This window comes from Odocoileus virginianus, chromosome 13 (genome assembly GCF_023699985.2).
Source record: "Odocoileus virginianus isolate 20LAN1187 ecotype Illinois chromosome 13, Ovbor_1.2, whole genome shotgun sequence".
In the NCBI taxonomy this organism is placed as follows: domain Eukaryota; kingdom Metazoa; phylum Chordata; class Mammalia; order Artiodactyla; family Cervidae; genus Odocoileus; species Odocoileus virginianus.
The window spans coordinates 28489148-28513570 of NC_069686.1; the positions used below are offsets into that span (position 1 = coordinate 28489148).

Here is a 24423-nt window from a genome sequence, read left to right on the forward strand (position 1 = left end):
CCATGGACAGAGGAGCCTGGTGGGCTACAGTCTGTGGGGTCACAAATAAGTCAGACATAATTTAACTACTAAACAACAACAAATATGTACATTATTTTTGTTTGATTTCTGAAATTACTATATTTCATAGTAATATATCTAAATTAGAAAGTTCTCTTTCTTGAATTAAAATTCACTTCATTTTAAAACTAAGTCTTCTACTTCCAAGTTTTTAAGAATTGATTCAGTTCAGTTCAGTGCAGTTCAGTCACTCAGTTGTGTCCAACTCTTTGCGACCCCATTAATCGCAGCATGCCAGGCCTCCCTGTCCATCACCAACTCCCGGAGTTTACTCAAACTTATGTCCATCGAGTCGGTGATGCCATCCAGCCATTTCATCCTCTGTCATCCCCTTCTCCTCCTGCCCCCATCCCTCCCAGCTTCAGGGTCTTTTCCAGTGAGTCAACTCTTCACATCAGGCAGCCATAGTATTGGAGCTTCAGCTTCAGCATCAGTCCTTCCAATGAACACCCAGGACTGATCTCCTTCAGGATGGACTGGTTGGATCTCCTTGCAGTCCAAGGGGCTCTCAAGAGTCTTCTCCAACACCACAGTTCAAAAGCATCAATTTTTTGGTGCTCAGCTTTCTTCACAGTCCAACTCTCACATCCATACATAACCACTGGAAAAACCATAGCCTTGACTAGATGGACCTTTGTTGGCAAAGTAATGTCTCTGCTTTTTAATATGCCATCTAGGTTGGTCATAACTTTCCCTTCAAGGAGTAAGTGTCTTTTAATTTCATGGCTGCAGTCACCATCTGCAGTGATTTTGGAGCCTGCCAAAATAAAGTCTGACACTGTTTCCACTGTTTCCCCATCTAGTTTTCATGACGTGATGGGACCAGATGCCATGATCTTAGTTTTCTGAATGTTGAGCTTTAAGCCAACATTTTTACTCTCCTCTTTCACTTTCATCAAGAGGCTTTTTAGTTCCTCCTCACTTTCTGCCATAAGGGTGGTGTCATCTGCATATCTGAGGTTTTTGATATTTCTCCTAGCAACCTTGATTCCAGCATGTGCTCCTTCCAACCCGGCGTTTCTCATGATGTACTCTGCATATAAGTTAAATAAGCAGGGTGACAGTATATAGCCTTGACATGCTCCTTTCCCAATTTGGAACCAGTCTCTTGTTCCATGTCCAGTTCAGACTGTTGCTTCCTGACCTGCATACAGGTTTCTCAAGAGGTGGGTCACCAAACAATAAATTGTCTAGATAATTTGAATATCTTGATAGACTTTGAATATAAGTTGACACCATGAATAACTTTGAAACCTTTTAAATTAATATATCAGTAAATGAGGGATTCCCAAGTAGCTCAGTGGTAAAAAATCTTCCTGCCAGTGCAGGAGATGCAGGAGATACAGTTCAATCCCTTGGTCGGGAAGATCCCCTGGAGAAGGAAAGAGCAACCCACTCCAGTATTCCTGCCTGGATAATCCCATGGACAGAGGAGACTGGTGCGCTACTGTCTATGGCTTCCAAAGAATTGGACACGACTAGCAACTGAGCATGCATGCACGTCAGTAAATGTAGGATATTACTTAAATATTCAAATTTTAATAAGAAAAGCTTATTGTCCTAAAGCATATACAAATACTAGTAAAAATTTAACTTCAAATTATATAGAATAAGGTTTGCTTCTATTGCTTGTGATTGCTTTACAGTCACTGAAAAATTACTGCAGTCATCCCTCGGTATCCACAAGGGATACGTTCCAGGACTTCCGTGGATACCAGAATCCATAGATACAAGTCCCGTAAAACAGTTGTGTAGGATTTGCGTATAACCTAAGTGCATCCTCCTGTATACTTTAAATCATCTCCTGATGACTTGTAATACTTATAAGGTGAAGGCTACATAATAGTTGCCAGCTTGAGGCAAATTCAAGTTTTACTTTTGAGAACTTACTGGAAACTTTTTTTTCTGAGTATCTTTGATCCATGTTTATTAGAATCCATGGATGTAGTTATGCAGAGCCACCTACAATGCAGCAAAATGAAAAAAGCATCATTTCAGCAGCATTCTATTGTATATCAATAATACCTCTCCTGTGTGTAGCTTTCAAAATTAACTATAGGTAAATGAAGTATCTTTAACATTTTTATAAGTAAAGTATTACATGACAAGATATTCAACTTTATTTAACATAGGAATATGTAAACTACTTTCCCATCTCCATATATTCACTATAATTTTGAAAGTAGAAAGGAATTGGGGATAAGTGCTTTTCTTTTTAAAATCCATGAAATGAAGTCAATTTTGTTATTATATAAATAGCTGAAAAATAAAATGGCTTGGGTTGGATTTGATATGGCTCTCTCTAAGGGTCTTTCCAGTATTGATTAAAGCAGTATGATTAGAAAGAGTTGGTACAGAAATGAGTTTCAGAATTTAGTTTGTAGTCAGGCAGCTTAGTGTTGAAGTATGGACTTTGATACTGAAGAAATTTGTAGCCTTAGATAAATTACTTAACCTCTAAGTCTCTATTTCCTCCACTGTAACAGAAAACCACTGCATCCTCTGAAGATTAAATGAGGTAATGGATGTAAAGTTCCAAAGACAGTGCCTGGCACTGACAAAGCAAATGCTCACTTTTTAAAAGATGATAAAGATAAACTCATTTACTGTAATGTACTCAGGAGTAAACTTGAATTCCTTACTTAGTTTCCTAATTGTCACAACTAAGGCTGACTTCTAAATATATATATCTACCATATATACATAAATGTATTTATTAAAAAAAAATATTTACTATATGTTACAATAGGTAAAAATAAGCTTATATCTCATTTAAAAGTGAAATACAGCTGTTTCTATTATACTTTTTTTATCAGTCAGTTCAGTTCAGTCGCTCAGTTGTATCCAACTCTTTGCAACCCCATAAACTGCACCACGCCAGGCTTCTGTGTCCATCACCAACTCCCAGAGCATGCTCAAACTCCAGTCCAGCAATACAGTGATGCCATCCAACCATCTCATCCTCTATTGTCCCCTTCTCCTCCTGCCTTCAATATTTCCCAGCATCACGGTCTTTTCACATGAGTCAGTTCTTCACATCAGGTGGCCAAATATTGGAGCTTCAGCTTCAGCATGAGTGCTTCCAATGAATATTCAGGGTTGATTTCCTTTAGGATTGACTGGTTTGATCTCCTGCAGTCCAAGGGACTCTCAAGAGTCTTCTCCAACACCACAGTTCAAAAGCATCGATTCTTCGGCACTCAGCTTTCTTTATAGTCCAACTCTCACATCCATACATGACTACTGGAAAAACCATGACTTTGACTAGACGGACCTTTGTCAGCAAAGTAATGGCTCTGCTTTTTAAAGTGCTGTCTAGATTGGTCATAACTTTTCTTCCAAGAAGCAAGCGCCTTTTAATTTCATGGCTGCAGTCACCATCGGCAGTGATTTCGGAGCCCAAGAAGACAAAGTCTGTCACTGTTTCCCCATCTGTTTGCCATGAAGTGGTGGGACTGGAAGCCATGATCTTAGTTTTTTGAATGTTGAATTTTAAGACATCTTTTTTACTCTCTTTCACTTTCATCAAGAGGCTCCTCAGTTCCTATTCACTTTCTGCCATAACAGTGGTGTCATCTATATGTCTGAGGTTATTGATATTTCTCCCAGCAATCTTGATTCCAGCCTGTGCTTCATCCAGCCCAGTATTTCACATGATATATTCTGCATATATGTTAAATAAGCAGGGTGACAATATACAGCCTTGACATGCTTCTTTCCCAATTTGGAACCAGTCTGTTGTTCCATGTCCAGTTCTAACTGTTCCTTCCTGGCCTGCATACAGGTTTCTCAAGAGTCAGGTCAGGTGGTCTGGTATTCCCGTCTCTTGGAAGAATTTTACAAAGTTTATTGTGATCCACACAGTCAAAGGTTTTGGTGTTGTCAATAAAGCAGAAGCAGATGTTCTTCTGAAACTCTTGCTTTTTCTATGATCCAACAGATGTTGGCAATTTGATCTCTGGTTCCTCTGCCTTTGCTAAATCCACCTTGAACATCTGGAAGTTCTTGGTTCATGTACTGTTGAAGCCTGGCTTGGAGAATTTTGAGCGTTACTTTGCTAATGTGTGAGATGAGTGCAATTGTGTGGTAGTTTGAACATTCTTTGGCATTGCCCTTCTTTGGGAATGGGATGAAAACTGACCTTTCCCAGTCCTGTGGCCACAGCTGAGTTTTCCAAATTTGCTGGCATATTGAGTGTACCACCTTCACAGCATCATCTTTTAGGATTTGAAATAGCTTGACTGGAATTTCATCACCTCCACTAGCTTTGTTCTTAGTGATGCTTCTTAAGGCCCACTTGACTTCACATTCCAGGATGTCTGGCTCTAGGTGAGTGATAACACCATCGTGATTATGTGGGTCATTAAAATCTTTTTTGTATAGTTCTTCTGTGTATTCTTGCCACCTCTTCTTAATATCTTCTGCTTCTGTTAGAGCCATGCTATTTCTGTTCTTTATTGTACCCATCTTTGCATGAAATGTCCCCTTGGTATCTCTAACTTTCTTGAAGAGATCTCTAGTCTTTCCCATTGTATGGTTTTCCTCTGTTTCTTTGTCCTTATCACTGAGGAAGGCTTTCTTATCTCTCCTTGCTGTTCTTTGGAAGTCTGCATTCAAATGGGCATATTGTTCCTTTTCTCCTTCGCCTTTAGCTTCTTGTCTTTTCTCAGCTATTTGTAAGCCCTCCTCAGACAACCATTTTGCCATTTTCCTCTTCTTTTTCCTGGGGATGGTCTTGATCCCTGCCTCCTGTTCAGTGTCACGGACCTCTGTCCATAGTTCTTCAGGCACTCTGTCTATCAGATCTAATCCCTTGAATCTATTTGTCACTTCCACTGGATAATCATAAGGGATTTGATTTAGGTCATACCTGTATGGTCTAGTGGTTTCCCCTACTTTCTTCAATTTAAGTCTGAATTTGACAATAAGGAGTTCATGTTCTGAGCCACAGTCAGCTCCCAGTCTTAATTTTGCTGACTGTATAGATCTTCTCCATCTTTGGCTGCAAAGAATATAATCAGTCAGTTTCGATATTGACCATCTGGTGACGTCCATGTTGTAGAGTCATCTCTTGTATTGTTGGAAAAGGGTTTTTGCTATGACCAGTGTGTTTTCTTGGCAAAACGCCCTTAGCCTTTGCCCTGCTTCATTTTGTACTCCAAGGCCAACCTTGCCTGTTACTCCAGCTATCTCATGATTTCCTACTTTTGCCTTCCAGTCCCCTATGATGAAAAGGACCTCTTTATATTGTTAGTTCTAGAAGGTCTTGTAGGTCATCATAGAACCGTTCAGCCTCTTCGGCATTAGTGGTTGGTGCATAGACTTGGATTACTGTGATATTAAACGGTTTGCTTTAGAAACGAACAGATCATTCTGTCAGTTTTTAGGTTGCACCCAAGTACTGCATTTCAGACTTTTTTTTTTATATGAGGGCTAGTACATTTCTTCTAATGGATCTTGCTTCAGTAGTAGATATAATGGTCATCTCAATTAAATTTGCCCATTCTAGTCCATTTTAGTTTGTTGATTCCTAAAATGTCGATGTTCACTCTTGCCATCTTATGTTTGACCACTTCCAATTTACCTTGATTCATGGATCTAATATTCCAGGTTCCTATGCAGTATTTTTCTTTACTATTTTATAGCTTATCCTATTTCCTGATGGCTAGAGATCCTTCAAATCTTATCAGCACTTTAAATTCAGCTTTGTGATCCTAAACTCTTAAGGTGGCTATAACCTAAATATACATAGTTTTTAACTTGTCATCAAAGAAGCATCGTAGTTCCAATGTCCCAACAACGTTAATACCAGTGAGTTTTCATCAATATATTTACCTGAGGGTAGTTTCAGAATGCCATCTAACTTATTCCTTATTGCCAATAAAGTTAATCAAAGTAGAGCCTAAGTCTACTCACATAGTCGGTTACATAATGTCTATATTAAAGTCAGCATTAGTTCTAGAATAAAATAGTAGCATGTGCTTCTGGATCATTTATTCCACCTAGTAAGCCAATATCACCAGATAGTTTTCAAGGAAATATTCTGGAAGCTTGCACAAGTATTATGAAACAGAAGGAACAAAGGCATTGGAATATAAAACACAGAGCTCTGTAGTTTCCTTTTGATTTGAGGCAAAATCTTTACTTTCTACAAACTTTAGTTTTCTTTTAGTAAAATTTTATTTATTAGAATTTTTTTTTAATTTTTTGCCACACCATGTGGCATGCAGGATCTTAGTTCCCCAACTAGGGATCAAACTCATGCACCCTGCACTAGGAGCACAGACTCTTAACTACTGGATTGCCAGGGAAGTCCCTAGTTTTCTATTAGGTAAAAAGAAGAAAAGTTCAACTCTTTTTATGATAAAAAAAAGATATTTTATGTAAAGAGCTCAGTTCAGGTATTGGATACCCAATATTATAAGGTAAACCTATATTAAAGAAAGTAATAAAAAATGTTTATCTCTGCTAATGCTAATGACACCACTACCATATATATATATATATATATATATATATATACACACACACATACACACACATGTATATATATTACATATATATGTCATATATGTGCATGATATATATATCTCAACTTCAGAATAAAGCTTTAGATTGAGTATACATAAGATGAGGATTAAAAAAAAAAGATGAAGATTCCATACCTATCTATGTACGTAAGAGAACAGTGAGTGAATTTTGCTGACTTGAGAACATACCTCATTATAGGATTGACAAAAGTGGAAAAGTTAAATAAAGAGCATGCTTTACTTAGGTCTCAAGTTCCAATCTGAATAAATACTTCAGATATGGATCAAGTACAGCTTTCTCTTGGAAATGAAACAAAAGATACATTAGGGCTTTTATTTTTTGCAAGCTATATTTAGTATTCAAAACTAAGATAGGGTCACCAATAGCAAAATCATAGAATGTGAACAGTCTTCTAAAATCAGAACAGTAATTCCAGAAATCTCATTACCCTGCAGTAGACTCCTGTAGGGGATCAGTAACATCAGTGTGCAAAAAACCCAAAGAAATGTTTAAAAACACATTGACATGTAGCTTGAAAAGATACAACTAGCACCTGGAAATTGAAGTAGGTAATATAATTTTTCATCAGTATAAGATGTGTTGGCTGTGGAAATAGTACAACAAATGCAATTTGCTAATAGGAAAATTTGGGTGTTTGGGGAAAACTGTGTATTATTATCATAAATGCCAATTTGAGACTTTCAAAGGGGTTTATGAACATGAAATTGTTAACATTGTGCTTATAGCATATGAGATAATATTTAAATCAAAATGTAAAGTTTTATCAAACTTTAAGTGATCCTAAGTTCTAAAACAATAATACTAATAGATTAAATTACATTAATTTTAAATATATTTACATATATTTATGTATGTATATTTAAATATTATGTTTAAATACAATTATATTTAAATATGTATTTAAATACATATTTAAATATATGTTTAAATATACATAAATACTTTAATACATTAAATTAAGACAATGGAAACAAGAATTTTGTCATGTGAATAACTTTCTACGATGTTGCATTGTAATTAATCCTTTTAAAATTATATTGCAGATCATTTCTGAATCTGTCTTATTGTAGTAGTTAAAAGCAGTGTATCAATAATATATCATTCACCACCTGAAGTAAGAAATTATAGTATGGAAATTGTTAATAATAATCTATTATAGTTGTGTGGCAGTACACAGTTTTTTAAGCATTTTTAATTTATTCATGTCATAGTGAGAAAGGACAAGTACCTCTCCCTGGTTTATGCAAGAGTAGTTATTCTTGCTCAAGATTATCCAGTGAATGACAGTAACTCTGGATTAGCCTTATGTTTTCTCACTCCTGTTTCTCATTAGTCTTTCTCTCTTATTCTGTCCTATATTTATTTCAAAATAGTTATAATTGCAAATATTTATAAAAATCCACAGGCTAAATGAGTTTAATCATATTGGTTTACCTGATTTCTGTATACTTATGTAACATTTGTGTTTTACAAATGGTTTTAAGAAACTTGATAAAATCACATTAATTTGACATGAACATATATATATGATATTAAACTAAACAGTTAAATTTTATATCCACCATGGGAAAATTTAGTAATTCTGTACTAATATCTTATTTGATTCTACTTAAATACTTTCCACCTGGATATTTAGTTTATTATCTTAAATTGTTATAATTTTTTCTACAGGAAAAAATTAAGAGAATACAACAAATCAGAATGGAAAAAGAGCTTCGAGCCCAGCAAATTCTAGAGGTAGAATTCTTAAATGTGATATGATTAAAGTAAATATAGTCATATATTTTTAAGTCTGCAAAATTGAAAATCTTACCTGTGTAGTCTCTCACTCTTACAGTATGTCCATCAGAAATTCTTTTCAAGCATGATGTATAGATTAAGACCTTATTTAGCAAACTCATCTTATTCTAATAACCCAGGAGATAAGACAAAAGAAAACCTTCTGAACAACCAGTATAGGTGTCATAAAGTTCATGGCTCAAAATTGTGTTCTTTACTTCTAGAAAAGTCATTAGGACTAATAGATATTTACTTTTAATTTAGAAATAAAACATTGCAAAAGTGAAAGTAAAATTTAAATATAGGAATAGTTTAACTAGCTGGTTTTTCTGATTTCTAATACACCTTGCTTCCCTGGAAGCTGATGGAATAGGACTAGAGGACATATATTGGAATCAGTAAGGTAATAGCCACAAGATAGCAGGGAAAAATACAGAAAAACTCTAACCAGCATATATGGGAATTCAGAAGCCTAACAAGATTGTCTGTAATCTTTTAGTTGACTAGCAAGCAGTTTTCAACACCTTATTATTAATAACTGAAAGGCATTACTCTGTTGAACTGTGCAGTATAATAACTGATGTTCAGAATAATTGCCCCAAGTCATCAAGAAAAAGTCAAATTATATTTAGTATGCTGTGTCTAAATAGTATATAGCTCAATTATTTCCATCCAAAATTGTGAAAATAAATATTCAGTGTTGAACATTGGTGTAGCCTCCCAGCTGGGCTTCCCTTTTGGCTTATCCTCATGCAGTGCGGGAGACCTGGGTTGGGTCCCTGGGTTGGGAAGATCGCCTGGAGGAGGGCATGGCCACCCACTCCAGTGTTCTTGCCTGGAGAATCCCCATGGACAGAGCCTTGTGAGCTACAGTACGTGAGGTCGCAAAGAATCAGACACAACTGAGCGACTGATCACAGCACAACCTCCCAGCTATTCAGGAAACTATTGCTATATAGATGACTTATTCCCTGAGGGTGTCAAATAGATGAAGCTTTCTTTCGTATAATTTTTCCTTCTGGAAATATACACATATTTCCTAACCCATTTTAAATAAATTTTAAAAATCCAAATACAAGTACTAATAACTTAGAGTAAATTAATAACTACTGAATAATTATGAAACTACTAGATAGTTAATGACTTTAGGATTATGAAGCTCAGATTTGGCATCATGGTCTTGATATTCAAAATGTACTTCAAGAAAGATTATAAGTTTCCATTCTGTCTTTCTTGAAAACCTTGAATTTAATCACAATAAACAGCTAGAGAAAAATAGCTTATATTTACTGTTTAAAATCTACCCCATCTTCCTAATTTTTTACAGTGATCATGTTTTACTTTTAAAAATCAGAAAAAAGAAAATATTATATTAAAAATTTTTTTCTGTGATTGTTTTAATGTAAAATAAACAATTATTTCAGACTTTCAGTAGAATTGAAAAAATCAAGAAAAGCTGACATTCTTAAAAATTTTAAGAATTTTTTACATCTTAATGCTAATCTTTATGTTAGAAATAAAAATTAGTTTGTAAATATAATATTAACTGTGAGAAAATCTGTAATTGTCTACATATATGTCATGTGTTGTTTTCTATCTTGTGAGTCATGTAGCTCCATGTTCAAGTCATAGATTATTTTCAGGTTGCAGTGGTACCGTTGTATGACTTTGAGACCTGTTTTTCATGCACAGGCAAAAAAGAAAAAGAAGGAAGAAGCAGCAAATGCCAAATTATTGGAGGCCGAGAAACGAATAAAGGTTAGTTTAGATGAGAATCTGTTTTCATTTTTTAAGAATAAAAATTATATGGTATTATATTAGTATCAATTATCACCGACTCAATAGACATGAGTTTGGGTAAACTCTGGGAGTTGGTGATGGACAGGGAGGCCTGGCATGCTGTGGTTTGTGAGGTCGCAAAGAGTAGGACACGATTGAGCGACTGAACTGAACTGATACTACTATCAGTTATATTAAAAATAGCCCTCCTCAAAATGACTAGCTGAAAAAAATGTTGATCACAGATAAAACATGCATAATGTGTTTTTAGTGTATATATATTGTATATATATTTTTATATATTATTATACAGGTTCTGTTTGATACTTTGAGCTCTTTAAATAGCAGACATCAAATCAGAAATATAAACTATCACATAATACATGTATATAGTTTTAATGGATAAGATCTCCCCAGAGCTATTTATGTTCCAAATTCAGTTCTCTCCTTAGATTATAATTTTCTCTTTGTTAATGTCTAGCAACTCTTTTTAGCTATTATAAAGTGAAAAGCCTGCCAGAACCAAAACTTAGCTTTATCAGCTATCACTTACCAATACTAAAATTAGCCATTGCTATTTACTGTAACTTCATATGTTGTTTGGAGATGTTTTGGTTTTGATTTTCTGGCATGAAGCATGAAAAAAGTTGGCCTCTCATGCCCCTTCTAACCACTGCCCCCTGGCCCTACATACACACATTCCATATCTTATCTTCCACCTATTCTGATAATTGTTTACTGAAATTGAGCAGCCAGGTGGGCCTAACAGTTCAAGAAATAGCCACTACTATTACATCCTATTACACGATGGTGTGATCACTCACCCAGAGCCAAACATCCTGGAATGTGAAGTCAAGTGAGCCTTAGGAAGCATCACTACGAACAAAGCTAGTGGAGGTGATGAAATTCCAGTCAAGCTATTTCAAATCCTAAAAGATGATGCTGTGAAAGTGGTACACTCAATATGCCAGCAAATTTGGAAAACTCAGCTGTGGCCACAGGACTGGAAAAGGTGAGTTTTCATTCCAGTCCCTAAGAAAGGCAATGCCAAGAATGCTCAAACTACAGCACAATTGTACTCATCTCACACACTAGTAAAGTAATGCTCAAAATTCTCCAAGCCAGGCTTCAACAATATGTGAACTGTGAACTTCCAGATGTTCAAGCCAGTTTTAGAAAAGGCAGAGGAACCAGAGATCAAATTGCCAACATCTGTTGGATCATAGAAAAAGCCAGAGTTTCAGTAAAACATCTACTTCTGCTTTATTGACAATGCCAAAACCTTTGACTATGTGGATCACAACAAACTATGGAAAATTCATCAAGAGATGGGAATACCAGACTACCTGACCTGCCTCTTGAGAAATCTGTATGCAGGTCAGGAAGGAACAGTTAGAACTGGACATGGAACAACAGACTGGATCCAAACAGGAAAAGAAATATGTCAAGTCTGTATGTTGTCACCCTGCTTATTTAACTTATATGTAGAGTATATCATGAGAAACGCCAGGCTGGATGAAGCACAAGCTGGAATCAAGATTGCTGGGAGAAATATCAATAACCTTAGACATGCAGATGACACCACCCTTATGGCAGAAAGCAAAAAAAAAAAAAAAAAGCCTCTTGATGAAAGTGAAAGAGGAGAGAGAAAAAGTTGGCTTAAAGCTCAACATGCAGAAAACTAAGATCATGGCATCCAGTCCCATCACTTCATGGAAAATAGATGGGGAAACAATGGAAACAGTGGCATATATTATTTTCTTGGGCTCCAAAATCACTGCAGATGGTGACTACAGCCATGAAATTAAAATACACTTACTCCTTCGAAGGAAAGTTATGACAAACCTAGACATCATATTAAAAAGCAGAGACATTACTTTGCCAACAAAGGTCCATCTAGGCAACGCTATGGTTTTTCCAGTAGTCATGTATGGATGTGAGGGTTGAATTATAAAGAAAGCTGAGCTCTGAAGGACTGATGCTTTTGAACTCTGATGTTGAAGATGACTCTTGAGAGTCCCTTGGACTGCAAGGAGATCCAGCCAGTCCATCCTAAAGGAGATCAGTCCTGGGTGTTCATTGGAAGGACTGATGTTGAAGCTAAAACTGCATTACTTTGGCCACCTGATGCGAAGAGCTGACTCATTTGAAAAGACCCTGATGCTGGGAAAGATTGAAGGTAGGAGAAGAAGACGATGACAGAGGATGAGATGATTGGATGGCATTACTGACTCAATGGACATGAGTTTGGGTAAACTCTGGGCGTTGGTGATGGACAGGAAGGCCTGGCGTGCTGCGGTTAATGGGGTCGCAGAGTCAGACACAACTGAACGACTGAACTGAACTGATTACATCTTATAAAGCTAGGGAACCAGTTGTCACCTTTTCTACATAGACTGTCTTACTTTGTTCTTTAGGTTCCTCCTCCTTTTCATGACTGCCCTTTATATTAATTTCATTCGTATTTTAACTTTATGAAATACTCATGTCGTGAGATTCACAGAATTACGTGCATTAAGCCCCACCCTTTTGAAATAATGCCCTCAATTGTAGGTGGACATAAAAATCTCAGATTTATTCCTTTGTCTCTTGTCACTCTCATTCCTGTACAGTGTGTAGAAATGACATAGATCTTGTTAATCATTGAGATTTTAGGAATTTATATTCAGTGTGGAGAGAGTTTTAATCAGCTAGACATGAAGGTTGCTTATTATGTTTTTTTTTTTTAAAAGAGCCATTTGTATGTGATATACTCTGTCCATCTAGCTAGTCAGTTCTGTGAACATGCCATTGAAGTGTGCTGTTAAGTCAGATGTTTGCTCTTATCATATAGTTTTTATACATTAGGCAACCATATGAAGTTGCCACTTTATAAGTAAAAAAAATGTTGAATATTTGAAATTTCATGTGGTTCAACCTAATAGAAGACTATAGAATCTCAGAAAAGGAGCTTTTAATACTTGAAGCATGTTCTAAATTTTTCCTAAAAATCATATATTAAAAGTTTTTTATTTTTAAGGAAAAAGAAATGAGAAGACAGCAAGCTGTTCTTCTAAAGCATCAGGTCTGTATACACACAGTTATACAAATTTTGAAATGTACATTTTATAATTTTTCTTAAATCTATTTTTTGAAAAATCTTCAAAATTTTTTCTTAAAAATTTCCAATGTAATTCCTGCTTAAATTCCTTGCTTTGGTATTGGTGTCTTTTGGGGGGTTAAAAATTGGTTTCATGACTCTGTGATTTCTGTTTCATAATGTTGTGCCAACTCTTTCTACCAGGAGTTGGAGAGGCATAGACTAGATATGGTATGGGTATGTTTATTTTTGTACATCTAACACCGCATTGTGATTTGGTTGTGATATGGTTGTCATAGCAATGCATAAAGTGTAGCACTGGCTGCTGTCATATTACATACTGCTGCATGGCTTACAGCACAGTGCATTGCATACATCTGCTTGTCTACCTATAAAAGAAACATGGTATATATCCAAGATTTGTAATTGAATCATGCAAGCCTTAAATGGGCTGCTGTCTAAAAGTTTACATTACTGATGTCACAGAGAATGTTGGATCACTATACAATTAGATACAATTATGACCCATATTCTCCCATCATTCTAGATGCAAAACTGCCATTGAATACAATGGGAATTTTGGGTTAGTTTGATGAGAGAATATGAAATATATTCTGGTTTTATGGACAAATTTTAGAAATTTTTAGAAATATCCCTTTGTGTGAACCACATATATTTAAACAAAAAGAACTGTTTCAACATTATACCTATGTGATTTTTTTTTTTAATAAAAGGAGACTATCAAAGTAAGCTAGTGCTTACTTTATTTTCATACTGTGCCTTTTAGATTTAACTTGTGAGCCCATGGTGCAGCTTTAGTGGCTTTCAATACTGCATCAAGGGACAGACATCAGTAAACAGGAATATCTCATTTCATTGATGGTGTTATATGAACCATGACTAGTTTAAATTGGTATAAAAACTTAAAAAAAAAACTTTCTAATTTGTCGGTGGATTAACAAAATGATAGTGTATTTAAATAAAAGTAATTCTAAAACTGTGAAGTAAAAGTGATTTTAAAGCAATTTCTGCCTGATCTAAATAAAAATTTAAGAATACAACCTTTAGTTTAATTGGCTATAGTACATATTTGTGGTTTTTCTAATAGCAGATGTAAGGTAACTGACCTGTTCCAGCCAACCATTATGCTTTTTGTTCTGCCAGCTTTTGAAGGAGCATCACAACTGACCATAAGTAAATCTTGTATGCTTCTGTTTACACTGTCTCCATGTTCATTGCTTTACCTTTTTGCTTTTGATTGTTCTTGTATTTGCTTTCTAAACCTGAACTAAAACATGCACAGACTGGCCATTCTTGTCTTATATTTAGTATTTACTGTGACTTGTCTATAAATGCTAAACATGCTATACAGAGTTTTTTGTTTTGTTTTGTTTTTCCATTTGAAGATCAAACTATTAACTATGATTGAGTTATATTCCTAATTTTATCTGGCTTAATAGGAACGAGAGAGAAGGCGACAACATATGATGCTTATGAAAGCTATGGAAGCTCGTAAAAAGGCAGAAGTAAGTGTATATTTCTAGAAAAATATTATCTTGCCATAAATTAATATTTTTCTTAAACGTTGACTCTTCTAAATATAATTGTTTTGGAGTATGGGTTTGTCATGGTTTACTAATTTTCATAAGCAAACCAAAGGTTAGAGATAGTAACTAGGTGTTAGAACATAAAAGAATGTAGGAAGGATTCCAATGTATGAGTTAATTTTCTTGGCTGAGATTTTAATTACCTTTTTTAAATACAGTGAATGGCGTTCATTTGGATCAAAGTAGGCGGAGCCTGGTGGGCTGCTGTCTATGGGGTCGCACAGAGTCGGACACGACTGAAGCGACTCAGCAGCAGCAGCAGCCGCAGCTATTTCTCAGAGAAGGAAATGGCTGCCCACGCCAATATTCTTGCCTGGGAAATCCCATGGACAGAGGAGCCTGGTGGGCTGCTGTCCATGGGGTCGCACAGAGTTGGACATGACTGAAGCAACTTAGCAGCAGGAGCTATTTCTTACTGTGACCAGAGTTTCACAAAATTTATGTTACACATGCCTAGACAAGTTCTATATGTCCTCATTCAAACATCAGTCAGTCATGGACTTTTGCCCTCAAAATTATTCTTTAACATTCTATGTGTAAAATTAGGCCTGGGTACTATCCTTGAAATAAGACTTTTACCATATAATTCAGAACAAGAAAATTATTGAAATGTCAAAATGAGCTTATATGGATTTTAAAAGAAATCAGTTAAAGGTTAAAAAATGTTACAAAGGAATGCATTATAACAGTTGAATAGAGGAATGGCCGTAATAGCCAGGCTTCCCAGTTGGCTCAGTGCTAAAGAATCCACCTGCAGGAAAGGCAGGTTCGATCCCTGGGTCAGGAAGATCCCCTGGAAAAGGAAATGGCAACCCAGTCCAGTATTCTTGCCTGGAAAATCCCATTGCAGAGGAGCCTAGTGGGCTACAGTCTATGAGGTTGCAAAAGAGTTAGACAAAACTTAGCGACTAAACAACCAGGACTTTGAAGTAACAGAGACTCAGATACACATGCTAACTCTAAACCAACTTGCTTTAGCTCTTCATGTTCTTTCTTTTTTAAAATTGATATAATGATTCTTGTATCTCCTATGATTATAAGATTATCAACTGGGATAAGCATTTAATAAATAATAATTAATGAAAATCAGACAGTTTGGTCTAGAAGTTAAGAGCCCTATATTTCAGATTTTGCATCTCAGCTCTGGCTTAAACTATATATTTTTGATATAAAGACACAGTATATGTATTGTTTAGGAACTTGGACATTGTAACCAATGATCGGGATTTGAATTCTTATTTCAATACATTCCAGCTATATGATCTTGGGCAAGTTATTTAACCTCTCTGTAAATCAGTTTTGGTTTTTTTGTGTCTTTAAAATGGAGATGACACTACTTCCTATTTCATCAGGTTTATAGTTAAGATTAAATGGGTGTGTGTCTAGATGAGTGTAAGTATAAAGTTCTTGGAACAGTGCCTGGTACCACATAGTGCCTACTTATTACGATAAGTTACTTATTACTGTATAGGTGGTTTTTTCCTTACATGTTAATTATCCAGAACCACTGACACCCTCTACATCTAACATCATAACATGGATTTATAACTATAATCTCTGAAAAATGATAGACAGTGAGAGAGGTAATGGATTCCAGGAATGGGCATGAAATGTGAACTCTGTTGCCTTCTGAACGCAATGGTATGAAGAGTAGGGAAGGGGATTAATTAAAATCCTGAGAGCTCAACCTAATTTTCTCCTATCTGAAGAGATGAGAACTAAGGGAGTAACTCAGGGAAAAGGCCTGGAAAATTCCTCAAGAGACAAGTTCTTCCCTGGCAAGTATTCTTTTTACTAGAAGGACTAAGAAAAATTAGGGCTTGTCATTCTGAATTTTCCTGTTGGAGAAGAAAGGTTAAAGAAAGGCAGAGCATTATCTCCAGATATATGGGATTTAGTACAAGAGGACATCCAAGAGAATAGTAAAGATAAGATCATCCAAGTGGAAAAAAAAAATAAAATCATCCAAGGGAAACAATGCTCAAGTTAAGAGACACCCAGAAAACCCAAAAGTCTTGGATTCCCATATTTGCTTCTGTACCTGAGAAGAGAGTAAAGAAAGCTGCTGAAGAGAGGTGAGTAAGATCTGCATTGAGTAGAGAAGGTAGCAGCCACAGGATCAATGAAGATAGTTAAGATGAAATCTTCTAAGAATCCCTCAAGAACCAAGAGCACTTTTCATGGGAAAAGAATATTCCCTTGACTAGATAGAGTGAAATCAGGCACAGTGCTTCCAATAAACTTGGAAAGGGATATGAAGAACCAGGTACAGCTCTCCCTCTTCTAGCTACCTTCATTCTCAGAAAAATAAATATTCATAGCATACAAAATTACTCACTCTTCAATTTAAAGTACTTATGAATATAAAAACAATTATCAGATAAAGTGAAAAGAAACTAAAGAAAGATTAAACCACCTGTATTGGAGCAAGACAAGTTCTTGATTGGGCTGTCCATATCAAGCACGAGTAACTGGAAAAGAAATGTCAAGAAAACCATGCCAAAATATTAAACCAATAACTATGTGTGTGTGTGCACATGTACATATATACATAAAGTAATAGCTTAAAGCATAATAACCTAAAGGAACTTGCTTTCTCTGCTTTCATTCTTGCTTTTCTCAGTTCTCGCTATGCATTCTCCACCGAGCAACCTAAGTGCTCTTTTCAGAATATAAAACAGATTATATCTTAACATGATCCAGTGGCTTCTTATTATAGTTGTAATAAAGTCCACCATACAGTTTGTACCTGATATAGTATATTCCATCCATTTTTACCTTTTTATTATTCCTAAACAAAGGATCTTTCCTATTTGATGTTCTTCCACCAAATATTCAAGTGGTTCTTATTTATTCTTCAGTCATAGATCAAATTTTAACTTATCAGAGAGGCCTTCCCAGAACACTTAATTTTGCCTTTTTTACACTTGACCTCTAGAACTCCATCCCATTATTTTATTTACTTTGTACTTGTTTATAGTTTATCTTCTCCCAGATTGTAAGATCTATGAAGACAGGAATCCTGTGTACCATTGTATCATAAGTGTTGTGATTAGAGCCAGCTATATAGTGGTGCTTAGAAAATTGTTGTTGAATAAATGAATGAGTTGAAATGAAAATGACACTTAAAGTACTAAGAAAACAAGTTGAGGATGAAACAAAATCATTAAAGAAAGTATATTATATGTTTCTGTTTATATACTTTTCTTTATGTAATAAAAAATTATTTTATTCTCAGTGATTTTTTAAGAGTATACACTTAAGGAATTATTATTTAAAATAATACAATAACATGTCATAAATAATCCTGTATCAGAATGTTTGAGAGAATCCCACAGGTAAAACTTCTTAAGATGTTATTATTCCCTGATTACTATGAACATGTGAACAGGATGAGGTAATTTTACCATTTTACGAGTTATTCAGAGTTTTTGGCCACACCATGTGGCATTCAAGATCCTTGTTCCCAGACTGGGAATTGAATCCTCACCCCCTGCACTGGGAGCTCAGAGTTTGAACCACTGGACTACCATGGAAGTCCTCGGTTACTCAGATTTTAAATTGTATTCCTCTACTGAATGATACCTATAGATTTTAGTAATCAACTAAGTATTTTTTAAAATTTCTTAAAATACTATTATGTACACAGCATTAAATTAGATGCTGCAGGAAAAGCAAAAAATGTTAAGGATACTTTTTATCATATCAGAGAGATAAAACTTTACAGTATAAGCAGTGACTAGGTGTATGTTTGTACTGATAATCCAAACATTCACCATATCTTTTATATAAACTTATCCCTTAATAAATATTAACAAATTCTTACTAAATGTACTTATTCATTTCTTCATTATTACTTAACATTCCCAAGGTGTGACTGGTATCATACCAATAATGGGCATATCTTGGCTTAATATTCTGCGTCTTATTACCTCCTAATAGCTCAATTGCATTTTTTCTTTTACTAACTGTTAAAAGAACAAATTTTACTGTAAGTTAAAGCCATATAATACTTAGGCAGGGCCAACTCAAAATTCTGAAATTACCTAGTGTAACCTTTAATTCTAAACTTTAATACTTTTAGAAGTTAATTAAGTTGTAAAGAAAAAACAAGATGTTATAGGTAATCTTTAAAAAATTGAGGTTAAAAAACTAATTGCTTTCACCTTGTTAATCAGAAATCTCCTATAACATCTGAATTTTTTCCAAGAAACTCCTCATAGTGATCAAAGTAAAAATGTAACACAAGCACCATTTTCATGTTTCTTTGTGTACACTACATTGATCTTACTTTTTGATTTAGTATTAATATATTTTTCACTAAAAATATCCCAAATTTATTAGTCCTCTAACTTAGAAATGTAATTTCTATAGTTTTTCCTTTAACCTATCATTAATAAGAATATACAGACATATAAATTACCTTATTTGTTTTCTTATATTAATTTTAATATATTATCATAATTCATAAATATTTTTATAACATAAGAAAGAATAATTTTTAGCCTTGTGAAGATTTATATGCTAATGTAACTCAAGTCTTATGAAATATATGTGCTTTAATTATTACTAATCATTGGAAACTCAAGTTGGTTTCAGCAGTGTGACAAAGTAGCTCAAAATCTATTGTTTTCATTTATAAAAACTTAAAATTATGTCAATCACAAATTTATGAACACTTTACTCATATTATCTGAATAATCACCAGAGCAATCTTAAGAGTCTTTTGTGTATCTCCCCAAGGATCAATAAATACAAAAGGTAGTTAAACATGCATCTATTACAGAATAACTATGTCAGCACTTTAGGCAACAAAGCCATAAAACAGAAGAGAGTAGTTCAGGTTTCAGAAGTCATCTAATAATTTGAATGAAGAAAAAGTGTATAACCCCTCAAGTCATGAGAATATTTTTATAATCCTATCTTTATACTAATCATTACTTAGTGAAAATTAAAGTAGAATTGCCCATGTACATACTTTTGTTTACGCAAACCCATTTTTCTGTTGAAGATGTGTGTACTTATATGACATACTTCTGTATTGTACTTTATATAATCTATTTAATTTCAATTTTAAAATTCAGTTACCTTTAGTTTTTTTTTCAGCAGAACAAGATTTATTTCTCGTATAACCAAATTCTTATAGAACCATGTAAGACGGTTCATACAGAGATCATGATTTAGGAAGGTCTTCCTCAGTCTGAATCTTTAGATCAGCAGAGACTAAAGTATAGGCTCTCAGACCATATCACTCTGTCATAGGCAATAGGATCTGTCCTGTTAGATTTGATTGTACTTTTTCTTTTCTCAGGTCCATCTTTTTTTTGCTGCATTAGGTGTTAGTTGTGACACGTGGAATCTTCTTTATGTCCCTTGTGCCACTCGGCCTCTCTAGTTGTGTGGCATAGGCTCAGTAGCTGTGGCACACAGGCTTATTTGCCCACTGGCATGTGGGATTTCAGTTCCTGAACCAGGGATCGACCCACATACTCTGCATTGCAAGGCAGATTCTTTATCACTAGGCCGCCAGGGAAGTCCCCTCAGGTACATCTTAAATTTCAAAAATTTAGAAACTATTATCCTTCAGCATTGATTTCTGTCTCTTTCCACACAGTCAAAGGCTTTGGCATAGTCAATAAAGCAGAAATAGATGTATTTCTGAAACTCTCTTGCTTTTTTGATGATCCAGTGGATGTTGACAATTTGATCTCTGGTTCCTCTGCCTTTTCTAAAACCAGCTTCAACATCTGGAAGTTCACGGTTCACATATTGCTGAAGCCTAACTTGGAGAATTTTGAGCATTACTTTACTAGCATGTGAGATGATTGTGCAGTAGTTTGCGCATTCTTTGGCATTGCCTTTATTTGGGATTGGAAGCCTTTGACTGTGTGGATCACAATAAACTGTGGAAAATTCTGAAGGAGATGGGAATACCAGACCACCTGACCTGCCTCTTGAGAAACCTGTATGCAGATCAGGAAGGAACAGTTAGAACTGGACATGGAACAACAGACTGGTTCCAAATAGGAAAAGGAGTATGTCAAGACTGTATATTGTCACCCTGCTTATTTAACTTATATGCAGATTCCATCATGAGAAATGCTGGGCTGGAGGAAGCACAAGCTGGAATCAAGATTGCTGGGAGAAATATCAATAACCTCAGACATGCAGATGACACCACCCTCATGGCAGAAAGTGAAAAAAAAACTTAAAAGCCTCTTGATGAAAGTGAAAGAGGAGAGAGAAAAAGTTGGCCTAAAGCTCAACATTCAGAAAACTAAGATCATGGCATCCGGTCCCATCACTTCATGGCAAATAGATAGGGAAACAGTGTAGACAGTGGCTGACTTTATTTTTGGGGGCTCCAAAATCACTGCAGATGGTGATTGCAACCATGAAATGAAAAGACGCTTACTCCTTGGAAGGATACTTATGACCAACCTAGACAGCATATTAAAAAAGCAGATGTAACTTTGTCAACAAAGGTCCGTCTAGTCAAGGCTATGGTTTTTCCAGTAGTCATGTATGGATGTGATAGTGGACTATAAAGAAAGCTGAGCACCAAAGGATTGATGCTTTTGAACTGTGGTGTTGGATGAAGAAGGCTCTTGAGAGTCCCTTGGACTGCAAGGAGATCCAGCCAGTCCATCCTAAAGGAGATCAGTCCTGAGCGTTCATTGGAAGGACTGATGTTGAAGCTGAAATTCCAATACTTTGGGCACCTGATGCAAAGAGCTGACTCATTTGAAAAGACCCTGAGGGCAGGAGGAGAAGGGGACAACAGAGAATGAGATGGTTGGATGGCATCACTGACTCAATGGATATGGGTTTGGATAGACTCAGGCAGTTGGTGATGGACAAGGAGGCCTGGTGTGCTGCAGTTCATGGGTTCGCAAAGAGTCATACACAACTGAGTGACTGTACTGAACTGAACTGATTCATCTTGCACCTTGGAAACACCAAGAAAAGAACTATAAGCTGTGATAACATTTCTTGTAGGAGATCAAAATATAGCAGCCTCATGATTACTTTGTAATATTACCTAGAAGTCGAAAAGCAAAGTTTCTTTCAATGTACCCATTTCTTAAGTTTGACTAAAAGTCTGTGATTTTTTTAAATTTTATTTTTATTTTAATTGGAGGCTAATTACTTTACAATATCATGGTGCATTCACATTAATCAGCCATAGGTGTACATGTGTTCCCCATCCTGACCCTCCCTCCAATCCCCCTCCCCATCCCATCCCTCAGGGTCATCCCAGTGCACCAGCCCTGAGCACCCTGTCTCATGCATCGAACCTGGACTGGCGATCTATTTCACATATACCTGTTTCAATGCTATTCTCTCAAATCATCCTGCCCTCTCCTTCTCCCACAGAGTCCAACAGTCTGTTCTTTACTTCTGTGTCTCTTTTGCTGTCTCGCATATAGGGTCATCATTACCATCTTTCTAAATTCCATATATATGCGTTAATATACTATATTGGTGTTTTTCTTTCTGACTTACTTCGCTCTGTAAATAGGCTCCAGTTTCATCCACCTCATTAGAACTGATTCAAATGCATTCTTTTTAATAGATAAGTAATATTCCACTGTGTGTATGTACCACAGCTTTCTTATCCATTTGTCTGCCAATGGACATCTAGGTTGCTTCCATGTCCTGGCTATTGTAAACAGTGCTGCGATGAACGTTGGGGTGCACATGTCTCTTTCAATTCTGGTTTCCTCAATGTGTATGCCCAACAGTGGGATTGCTGGGTCATATGGCAGTTCTATTTCCAGCTTTTTAAGGAATCTCCACACTGTTCTCCATAGTGGCTGTACTAGTTTGCATTCCCACCAACAGTGTAAGAGTGTTCCTTTTTCTCCGCACCCTCTCCAGCATTTATTGTTTGTAGACTTTTTGATAGCAGCCGTTCTGACCAGCATGAGATGGTACCTCATTGTGGTTTTGATTTGCATTTCTCTGATAATGAGTGATGTTGCACATCTTTTCATGTGTTTGTTAGCCATCTGTATGTCTTCTTTGGAGCAATGTCTGTTTAGTTCTCTGGCCCATTTTTTGATTGGGTCGCTTATTTTTCTGGAATTGAGCTGCAGGAGCTGCTTGTATATTTTTGAGATTAATTCTTTGTCAGTTGCTTCGTTTGCTATTATTTTCTCCCATTCTGAAGGCTCTTTTCACTTTGCTTATAGTTTTCTTTGTTGTGCAAAAGCTTTTAAGTTTAATTAGTAGGTCCCATTTATTTATTTTTGCTTTTATTTCCATTTCTCTGGGAGGTTGGTCATAGAGGATCCTGCTGTGATTTATGTCAGAGAGTGTTTTGCCTATGTTCTCCTCTAGGAGTTTTATAGTTTCTGGTCTTACATTTAGATCTTTAATCCATTTTGAGTTTATTTTTGTATATGATGTTAGAAAGTGTTCTTGTTTCATTCCTTTACAAGTGGTTAACCAGTTTTCCCAGCACCACTTGTTAAACGAGATTGTCTTTTCTTCATTGTATATTCTTGCCTCCTTTGTCAAAGATAAGGTGTCCATAGGTACATGGACTTATCTCTGGGCTTTCTATTTTGTTCCATAGATCTTTGTTTCTGTCTTCCTGCCAATACCATACTGTCTTGATGACTGTAGCTTTGTAGTATATTATTTATTTGTGGTATATTTATTTGTATATATTTGTATACAAATGTATATTTGTAGTATATTATGTTGATTCCTCTAGTTCCATTCTTCTTTCTCAAGATTGCTTTGGCTATTTGAGGTTTTTTGTAATTCCAAACAAGTTGTGAAATTATTTGTTCTAATTGTCTGAAAAATACCATTGGTAGCTTGATAGGGATTGCATTGAATCTATAGATTGTTTTCGGTAGTATACTCATTTTCACTATATTGATTCTTCCAACCTACAAACATGGCATATTTCTCCATCTATTTGTGTCCTCTTTGTTTCCTTTCATCAGTGTTTTATAGTTTTCTATATCTAGGTCTTTTGTTGCTTTAGGTAGTTTTATTTCTAAGTATTTTATTCTTTTCGTTACAATGGTGAATGGAATTGTTTCCTTAATTTCTCTTTCTGTTTTCTCACTGTTACTGTATATGAATGCAAGGGATTTCTGTGTGTTAATTTTATACCCTGCAACTTTACTGTATTCATTGATTTGCTCTAGTAATTTTCTGGTGGAGTCTTTAGGATTTTCTATGTAGAGGATCATGTCATCTGCAAACAGTGAAAATTTTACTTCTTCTTTTCCAATCTGGATTCCTTTTATTTCTTTTTCTGCTCTGATTGCTGTGGCCAAAACTCCCAAAACTATGTTAAATAATAGTGGTGAGAGTGGGCATCCTTGTCTTGTTCCTGACTTTAGGGGAAATGCTTTCAGTTTTTCACCATTGAGGATAATGTTTTCTGTGGGTTTATCATATATGGCTTTTATTATGTTGAGGTATGTTCCTTCTATGCCTGCTTTCTGCAGGGTTTTTTATTATAAATGGATGTTGGATTTTGTCAAAGGCTTTCTCTGCATCTATTGAGATAATCATATGGTTTTATCTTTTGTTAATGTGGTG

General features: G+C 35.5%; 1 protein-coding gene across 9 annotated transcripts in view; it reads left to right on the forward strand.

The window, feature by feature from the left end:
• BAZ2B (bromodomain adjacent to zinc finger domain 2B) overlaps positions 1-24423 on the forward strand; it is a 407867-nt gene that overhangs the window by 319620 nt on the left and 63824 nt on the right. For 5 of the 9 annotated variants that reach the window (XM_020880357.2, XM_020880349.2, XM_020880352.2 and 2 more), the window contains 5 exons: positions 8284-8349; positions 10084-10149; positions 13190-13234; positions 13454-13486; positions 14710-14775. In XM_020880357.2, the coding sequence (XP_020736016.2) occupies positions 8284-8349; positions 10084-10149; positions 13190-13234; positions 13454-13486; positions 14710-14775 (276 nt within the window). The remainder of the gene's footprint in view (positions 1-8283; positions 8350-10083; positions 10150-13189; positions 13235-13453; positions 13487-14709; positions 14776-24423) is intronic. The other 4 variants (XM_020880367.2, XM_020880366.2, XM_020880363.2 and 1 more) reach the window with 2 other exon arrangements.